The sequence below is a fragment of the Magnolia sinica genome, chromosome 10 (assembly GCF_029962835.1).
Source record: "Magnolia sinica isolate HGM2019 chromosome 10, MsV1, whole genome shotgun sequence".
Classification (NCBI taxonomy): domain Eukaryota; kingdom Viridiplantae; phylum Streptophyta; class Magnoliopsida; order Magnoliales; family Magnoliaceae; genus Magnolia; species Magnolia sinica.
In genome coordinates, this window is record NC_080582.1 from 57,146,359 (window position 1) to 57,156,563 (window position 10,205).

Here is a 10,205-nt window from a genome sequence, read left to right on the forward strand (position 1 = left end):
AATAGTGTTGAATGAATTTTGACCATTAAAAATGTTTTGGGGGCCATAACAGTTTTGGATCAAGCTGATTTTTTTCCCTTCATCTGGGTCTTTATGACCAAATAAATAGATTGGATGTCAAATAAATAGTACAGTGGGCCTTAAGAGGATTTTAATTGTGAATATCCATTCATTAATTTTGTCCTGTGGTGTGGCCCACCTAGGATTTATATCCCTATCATTTTTTACATCAAGCACTAAAATGATATGTAAAAATGGATGAAACATTTACATCATGGTGGGGCCCACAAAGCATCGACCACCAGCCATGTCCTCCAACCCCAAATTTGGGCGCGCGCTCAAAACAGAGTTGCGCGCCCAATGACCCCCCCCCCCCCCTCCCCATTTCAACAGGCCACCTGCCCAGCCTCTCTCTCTCTCTCTCTTGCCGTCTCGGTCCCATCGCGGTCTCTCTCTCTCTCTCTCACTATCTTGGTCTCTCTCCCAGACCCGCGCCACTCTCTCTCTCTCCGTCCCGGTCCCAGCTTCTTCCCACCCCGACTCTCTCTCTCTCTCTCTCTCTCTCTCTCTCTCTCTCTTCCTCACTTGCATCATCTCCAGATCTCGTGCGGCCAGCAGCCCCTGCCCTTCATCTCTTCCCCGGCCAGGTACTCATTTCTCTATTTAGGTTTTTAATTTTTGGATTTGTAAATCCGCAGTGGGGGTTCGTTGGCCATGTCTGGTAAACAATGGGACCAATGATCTAGATGGCCTGGGTTGCTATAGATGTATACCATGTATACAATGGATGCAGACATAGAATAGTCTTGCCATTCATCATTTGTTGTGAATGTTTAAGGTGTGCATAACATGTGTTTGATGAAATGTCTCTGCGGGAGAAGGTGGATTGCATACTTTGCAACTCAAGCATGCGAGTAAACTCTATGGGGCCACTGCGATGTGTGTGTCTTATCCATGCAGGCCATCTATTTTTCAACTCATTTTATGGCATGAGCCTAAATGGAAGCATATCCAGTGCTCAAGTGGGCCCACCACAGGAAACAGTGGGAATCGAAGACTCACTGTTGAAAACTTCTTAGGGCAGCAGAAGTTTCGAATTAAGCTGATATTTTTATTTTCCCTATCTGTGTCAGCTTATGAACAAGTTGGGTGATAAATAAACATCGCTGTGGGCCCTACGAAAGTCTCAACGGTGGATGTCATAATCCCCACTCTTTCCTGTGTGTGGTCCAGCCGAGCTTTGGATAAAATGAGGATTGTTGGTCTCTGCTAGTCTGTACAAATCTCACCCTGATTCCTCCCACCTCCAGTGACCATGAAGCTGCCCGCTGCATTGGAAGCTCTATGCTCATGTGGGTGCAGATAACATTACACTTACTCCATGCGGGTGCAGTTGGGTTTCGGCACCAGTGCTGGTGGATGGGATGCAGCCTCTCCAAACAGAAAGTGAGATAAGAACAGGGCATACGTACCTTTTATCTTGGCGGTCATTTGGATGCCTATAAATGGGGCTAACCGTAAATGATTTGCAATGTGTTTGGATGCTGAAAAATGTCTGTAAATGATTTACAGGTGGCCCCAATTGATTTACAGGAAAAAAGCTGTGATTTCATTTACTGGCTCTTCATTTAAAGCCTAATGGCTACAAATGGAAAGATTGGCTCTCCATTTACAGGACTCAAATAATTTACAGGCTGGCCAAACAATCATTTACCTGTAAATCATTTACTGCTTTCAGTCAAACAGGACAGGGTGTAAATAATTTAGACCTGTAGATCATTTACCACTTAAGCTAGCCATCCAAACGACCCCTTATATTCAATTTGGAGCGAGAAAGAGGAGTAAAATGCTAATTTGCCTGACGAGATTTATGTTTTCCACACAGCTCCAAATGAAAAGTTAAATGCATTCAAATTAGGTACAAATAGAGCTTCCAATGTAGAATGTGAATTCCTGCCGCTAGTTATGATCAGGGTGAACTGATTCAAGAAAATACTTGTTGGATGGTACAAAATAAATTCTTTTGAACCACCAGGGAAACCAAAATGCCAATGAATTTAATATGTTATATAAATCAAAACACAAATTTTCTTCATATTTTCATTTTTAGTGCTGATTGTTTATCGATTTTCTTTTCTATCATGTAGAACAAATGTAATATTAGTAATATTATCCATGGTATTGCAGCAATCAATATCAGGGATGCATTTCCACATGATATATAATAATAGGGAATCCTAGTAGTAGATGAATCATGGAATATCAGAGAAACAATTTCAGATCATCAAGCTTCATGAGAGCAAGTTTATTCTACACATGACTATTACTACTCACCACTGAGCAAGAACCATATGAACAAAAAATGGAGATGAACAATTTTATTTTAACCAATAATACAATAATCAATAATTTATTACTATGACACATGAGATTGCTGAGCTTTGGATGCATGTTAATGGTTTAAGTTATAAATGATTTACATCTTTACAGCCTGTCTTGTTTGGCTTTAAGTTATAAATGATTTACAGTTAACCCCAACAAAGAGTTTGAATAATTGAATAGAATTGAAGTATCATTAGTATGTTATGTGTCTAATATATTAGAAGCATAGAGTCACTTTTGTTACACATATGATACAGTTACTTGCATTTGAAATATACCCATTTACTACCAAATCTAGGATGCTAAACAGGATGTTAGCATTTACAACAAATCAAAAGTACAACTGCTGGTTTATTTACGTTTTATAGTCATTTTTTATCAAAATTGATAGAAAATCACAATCCATGGAATTTGGTTTCTACTCCGCGTCGCTCCAACCAAAAGCACATTGAGAGAAAAAAAATCCATTCCCACGATAAGGCTAATGGATTGAAATTTATGGTTCATCCAAACGGGCCCCACAAAAAGATTGCTTCATCGAGGATAATAAAAGAAGGCACCAAAAGAACACGTGGGTTGTATGTTTGGATTTCATGTGGCCCACTTTAGAAAGGATAACACTCAATGAACCATCTTACTCACATCTATTTTTCTCATACATGTGGGTCCCACCTGATAGTAGACCAGCGTTCTTCATTTTTTTTTCCAAGGCATGTTCTCATCAGGTTACACCTGATGAATGGGCCAAATACTTTCAAGTTGTAAAGACAGAGGATGATAGAAGGATTGAGAAAAACCAAAGATACTAAAGTATCTAATGCATCTTAAATATTTAGAATTAAGAAGTCTCAAGTCCAACTAGTTGGACTGCAATTTATTGCATCTTAAACATTTTTACAGATCATTTTATAAATCATTTACATCTTTGCTATCAATTGTATTATCAAATGAAATTCAAACTCTTTGTTGGGGTTAACTGTAAATCATTTATAGTTGTTTATAATAATATGAAAAAATCTGTTTTTGTTTATATTAATATTAAAAAAATTTGTTTGTAGAAAAATAATTTCATTTGATTTTTTTTTTTGTATGGATGCATCATGCATGGTTTTATGATAAAACACATGTATGTATGTGTGTATATGTATGCATGCACACATGGATGGATGAAACGTATGCATGCATGCATGGATGGACAGATTATGCATGTGTGTATGCATGCATACATGCATGGATGGATTTATGTGTGTGTATATGTATGTATGTATGCATGCATGGATGGAAGACTGGATGGATGGATCATCACGCCTGTGTGTGTATGTGTGTATGCATGCATGGATAGATGGATGGATTGTTAGATCATGGATGGATGGATCATCATGCATGTGTTTATGTATGTATGCATGCATGGATGGATGGATGTATCATCATGCATGTTTGTATGCATTTATGTATGTATGCATGATCCCAAACCTAAACCCGACCCCAAACCCTAACCCAATTTCCTAAACCTAAACCTTAACTTATCCTCAATTCCCTAAAGCTATAACTTATAACCTATAACCTAAAACCTACACCTAATCATGTACATATATTTATGGATATATATAGATCTATATTTTTTTGTGATTGGTGACCACATGTGTGACATGTTTTAACAGTTTATGAAAAGCCTCTTTTTTATTGTATCTCACTTTTTATATGCTACATGCACGTGATATCAGAAATGGATTTGATGCCCCCGAGCAAGAATTGGATGACGAAAGATATATTGAGTGATGAATACATTAAAGGCGTTGAATTGTTTATTATTTTTGTGAAAAAGAATTCGAGAGGTGTTGATTGGTATAGTTGTCCTTGTGCTAGATGTCGTAATGTGCGTGGGAAGAAAATACTAAGTACAGTTTTTGAACATTTGATTATGAATGGTATAGATCAGACATACACAACTTGGTTTTTTCATAGAGAACAACTTCCCAATATGGGTGTCAATGCCAAGGCTCCTAGTACATCTGCCACTGATTGTAATGAAGAGTTGTTGCCTGTAATGGTTGATTTGGTTAATGATACTTTTGGTCGTGTTCAACCCAATGACTTAGATGCATGTATGAATGAGGTCAATGAGGAACATGGTAGTCAGCCTCAAGATGACATAGACAATGATACTCAGTACAATAAATTAAGGGAGGATGCGGTACAACCTCTATATCCATCGTGTAAACGTAAGTATACAAAGTTGTCAGTGATAGTTGAGTTGATGAGCATGAAGGCTAGATATCAGTGGTCAGATAATAGCTTTACGAGTTTGCTGCAACTGCTCAAGAAGATTTTGCCAAGTGAGAACTCTTTGCCAGATAGTACCAATAATGCAAAGAGATTGATCAGTTCGTTGGGTATGAACTATGAGGTGATACATGCATGTCGTAACGATTGTATTCTGTACTGGAAGGAGCATGCTAATAAGGAAAGTTGTCCTACATGTAAAGCAAGCAGATGGAAAGTGAATAGTGTTGTAAGATCAAGAGTCTCACATGTACCATGGAAGGTGTTAAGATACTTCCCATTGACACTAAGGTTAAAAAGACTTTATAGCGTATCATGGATTGCAGAGAATATATTGTGGCATTCAAAGGGGGCTAAAAATGACTCGTACATGCGTCATCCTGTGGATTCTTCTATGTGGAAGTTTGTAGATAAAAAATTTAGTGATTTTGTTGCGGATCCATGTAACGTTTGGTTGGGACTTCCAACAGACGGATTCAACCCCTTTGGGCATATGAGCATCTCATATAGTTGCTGGCCTGTTATGGTTGTTCCATACAATCTTCCACCTCATTTATGTATGCGGAAGGAGTTTATTATGTTAACACTTTTAATTCCCGGAAAAAATGGTCCAGGGCATGACATCGACGTATATTTACAACCATTAATTGAAGAATTAAATGAATTGTGGAAAGGGTCGATAACATATGACTTGTTCGGGAAGAACAGGTTTACAATAAAGGCGATTTTATTATGGGCAATACATGATTTTCCAGCCTATGGACATCTTTCTGGGTGTAGGACAGGAGGAAAGTATGCATGTCCTATTTGTAGTGAGGAGACTGACTCTATTTGGCTAAAACATGGAAAGAAGTTTGCTTATATGGGGCACAGAAGATTCCTCCCAAGAGCTCATATCTTTAGGAGATAAAGATCTCAATTCAATGGGAATGATGAAAATCGGCAGGCTCCAAAGCGTTTGTCTGGAGAACAGGTATTGGTTAAAATGAATAATATACAAACCAAGTTTAGAAAGTATATAAGAAATAAGAGGAAGAAGACCACAGATGAGGATTTTAACCTTACTGCTTAGTCGAAGAGATCAATCTTCTTTACATTGCCGTATTGGGAGCATATGCCCATTCGCCATAATTTGGATGTGATGCATGTCGAGAAAAATGTTACTGAGAACCTTATTGCAACAATCATGGACATAAAGGACAAGTCTAAGGATGGTTTACAAGCCCATCAGGATCTTATGGCTATAAAGATAAGATCAAAATATTGGCCAGAGGAAAAAAATGGTAAGTTGTTATTGCCTAAGGCTCCTTTCACATTATCCAGATATGAAAGAGAACTCATTTGTCGAACCTTGAGTGATTTAAAAGTTTCGAGAGGGTATAGTGCAAACTGAAAACATCATATCAGTATGGATGACTATCATCTCAAGGGCCTTAAGTCACATGATTATCACATTCTAATGCAGCAGTTACTACCCGTATTATTGATGCATTCATTCAAGAAAGAAAAGTCATTGCGCGCTGCCATTATACAATTGTCAAGATTCTTTAACGTCATATGTTCTAAAGAAATTCATCGTATAGAGCTTCAAGAAATGAAAAATAAAATAGTGAAAACATAATGTGTTTTCAAAAAGTATTTTCCACCATCATTTTTCGTTTCTATGACACACCTTGTTGTGCACTTGGCAGAGGAGGCACAAGTTTGCGGACCTGTCAGATATCGATGGATGTATCCTTTTGAGAGGTAACTTTAACTGTTTAAATTTATCAACCTTTTCCAAATACCTTATATTTTTTCATCAATACTTGATTTTAATATTAGCAGGATGATGAGAACATACAAGAAGTATGTGATGAATCAAGCTTACCTAGAGGGCTGTATTGCGGAAAGCTACATTATAGAGGAATCTATCATGTACTGCATGGAATATTATCGTGATAATACAATAGGAGGTCATAAGCAAGGACTAAAAATATTCAATGATGATGAAAATGCTAGTGATTCCCAGAATGATAAGAAAGGAAAAGTTTATGATCTTACTACAGTGCAATACCAACAAGCACGTAGATGGGTTTTACAACATCACGTTGAAAATCATCAATGGGAGGAGTAAGTTAATGAAGTATATTATTCTTTTTTTATATTTTTAAATGGCTTATGGTAATAAACATTGTTATATATATATAATTAATTGCTATGATGTGGAATTTATAGGAAGTACCAAACATACATCCAGGGCCAAACACGTACGAGACAAAATCGAAAGGGTAATCTGTCAGTAGGAGAACCAATGGAATACATTCCTTGGTTAAGACATCAACTACATAATCAAGAAATATCTCCATTTAAGAGAATTGCCGATGGTCCTGACTTCAAATGCATATCATATAATACTTACTCAGTAAATGGATATGTTTTTAGCACTGCGAATTCTGAAATGAACAGAACAACACAAAACAGTGGAGTCTCAATGAAAGCACTAACTAGCTTTAGGGCAAGCGCCAGGGATAGGAATCCTATAGAAGAAGAAGTCACTTATTATGGCATCATTAGGCAAATTCTTAAATTGAACTACTTTGACTTCAGAGTAGTACTCTTCTACTGTGATTGGGTGCATATTGAAGATAAATTGAATGGATGTTTCATAGATCCCGAAACAAATTTGATATTTGTCAATCTAGGAAGGTTTAGACAAAACTTAAAGGAAGACGATGAGTCGTTTATTCTTACATCTCAGGCAGCTCAGGTCTTCTACTGTAAGGATCCAACTAGAGATGACTGGCATGTTGTACTGGATGCTCCTAAGAGATTGACGAAAGATGCATATGCATTTGAAGATCCACTTGAGTTTGAGGCCAGAAGGAATGTAGGTTCTTCAGCACTTTCATTAATTGATGATTTAAATGAAGAAGAAGATGTATAAGAAAAATCATGGGTAGAGAGTGAGCCGAGTACCCACGTCATAGAAAACGGAAAAGAAACTAACAAGATTCAAATCAGTTTGAAAGTGAGTTGAATTCTATTTAGTAATGATTGTTACAATTTTTTAGTTATCAAAATATTAATAGAATGCCAATTACATAATAATGAGATATTGTTTTGTTTTATAAAATTGCAGGAATTATGTCGGATTTTGGTGGTTCATCAGCTTTAGCCCAAGGAAGCAATACAAGGAAGAGACTTGAATTAAATGAATATAAACAACTAGTCGGAGAAATATCAGCGCCTTTCAACACATTTTTAGGACAACTTGGCAGGATACATTGTCCAATTTCATTTGCTGATTGGCGCAAAGTGCCTGGTGCAATTAAAGATAATATCTGGTTTATGGTTCTGGTGAGCATGTTTGTTCTTGATTTTATTTCTAATTCTTACTCAATAAGATTGTTTAATTATTAATTTAATGAAATAGGCCACGTACGACATCGATGATGAGTTAAAAGAATATGCATTTTCAAAAGTAAGCAAAGCTTGGAAGGTATGGAAATACAATCTGCGAAAGGAATATGATAAATTTGATAATGATGTAGAAAGAAGAAGAAATTGTCCCATTGGTGTGAAGCAAGAGGATTGGGACATTTTCATTAATCTACAATCCACAGAATTATTAATCAATCTTCGTAAGAAGGGAAAGACTTCCAGAGCACCGGTGAAATGCCCTCACACGACTGGAAGACGAGGTGCTGCTAGGACATTAGAGAAAATGGTAATTTGTACTACATTTTTTGACAATTTAATTGATGAATATAAATTCTTGTTGACTAATTTGCTTATATAATTATAGCGAAAAGAAAATCCAAATACTATCATCACTAGGACCGATTTGTTTGTCGCCACTCATAGCAGATCTGATGGGTCTTACCCAACACAAACATATCTTGAAACAGCGGTGAGAATAATTTTTTAGTTTTTAATCATTTTTTATTTAAGTACAATGAAGGATTTATTTTAACAATTATCTTCTAATAGGAATGAATATTATCGATAGCTGGTAGTGATCCTTCCAGTAAGCACAAGGATTTAGACCACGACCCAGTTTCACAGGTTTTCCATCAATTCTACTCACTTTACAAACATTGTCGTTGGTTTTTTTAATAATAATATACACACATCACTAAACTTAAAGATTATTACTTAGGTTTGTGGTCGTGATAGCAGAGGCCGGGTTAGGGGCATGGGTTTGGGTATTTCTAAGACTACTATGAAGGTTGCCACCCCCTACATCATAGAATCTCGATCGAAGAGGAATGCACGTATGTCCATTGAGGCTAAATTTGAAGCATCAATGACTCAAATGCAAGAATTTCGTATGATTGTTGAGCAACAATTTGCTGAACTTAGGCAACAAATTACTTATCAAAGCCAACTACTTCACCGCTCCCCTGATACAGCTGCATCTCAGGTACTGCATTTGCCGCGATCAAATGATATAATTATTATTTTTAAAGATAAAAGTAGCATTATTATTTACATGAAACCATTATTTTATTTATAGGCCCACCGTCGATCTGGTGAGCCCTCAAGTATTCGAGAAGACTCTGCAACAACTCCATCGATGGAACAAATTTGCCAATTGAGAGATATCCGTGGTCGGACTGTTGCTAGTGGGCAGATGGTGTCAGATACTACAGGCATCCCTCCAGAATGCATCAGAGTTGTAATAGATGATATCAATGTTCGTACAACAGAGTTATTTAATGATGACAGGACATTTGAAGATATTCAATTGGGTGAAATTGTTGTCTGGCCCAAATTCCTGATGAGAATTTAAATATTTAGTAGTTTTATTTAACTTTTTGAACTCTAGGACATATTGTATGACGAAAACTTGATTATTCACTGAAATCCTTTTTTGATCAAGTTGCCTTTTTTATTTATTTAATCTTTAGCATCCTTTTTATTAATTATGGCTTGTTGTCATTTGTTTTTTATTAACCAAGTCACTAAAGGATTTCAATTTCAAATGTAACTGAAGTATTGACAGAACGTTGTCTCTTGTTGCAGTACGAGATGTAACAAGAATATACATTGATTGTGTATTTGAATTTTTTTAAATGCACCAACCAGAAACGATTTGAGACGACGTTCAATGATACTTTGTTAGATATGAAATTTATGACCTTTAGTTACTTGGTTAATTAAAAAGAACTACGTAGTGGCTTGATCCCAATCTGACTTTTTGGGTACGTAGGCAGCCGTTCATAATGTACTAGAATATCGGTGCAGCCACAAATCTTTTTTCTCCTTTGAATTGTAACAGACTGTATCAGTTGCATTTTTCTCTATCATACAGGTTGTGGCTATCAAAGATATAATATTACTTCCTTATAGGGAAATATTTAATGATGTGCACAGGTAAATTCATTTTTTCTTATTCCTTATATTGTTTTCCAGTTATATTTGTGTTGGTTTCAGAGTACAGGTAGCAATAGAAAGTGTTGGTCGATTGTGGCTTATGGACAAAGGGATGAGTAACTAACAATACGAATATGGGAGGCCTTCCCTAGGTATCCAAATGCTTTTAGATATAATTATTT

At 36.5% G+C, this 10,205-nt stretch overlaps 1 protein-coding gene across 1 annotated transcript; it reads left to right on the forward strand.

Annotated features, from left to right (window-relative positions):
- Positions 1–8,924: 8,924 nt before the first annotated feature.
- Positions 8,925–9,976, forward strand: LOC131257485 (uncharacterized). Its single transcript, XM_058258311.1, has 2 exons — positions 8,925–9,070; positions 9,164–9,976. Exons 1-2 carry the CDS (start codon positions 8,954–8,956, stop codon positions 9,437–9,439), a joined length of 393 nt encoding a protein of 130 aa, XP_058114294.1. The 5' UTR covers positions 8,925–8,953; the 3' UTR covers positions 9,440–9,976.
- Positions 9,977–10,205: the final 229 nt, after the last annotated feature.

Bases quoted from the DNA above. Each gene is read 5' to 3' on its own strand.
- LOC131257485 (XM_058258311.1), top strand. From the start codon at position 8,954: ATGACTCAAATGCAAGAATTTCGTATGATTGTTGAGCAACAATTTGCT. The intron at 9,071-9,163 runs GTACTGCATTTG...TTTTATTTATAG, and splicing joins CTGATACAGCTGCATCTCAG to GCCCACCGTCGATCTGGTGA.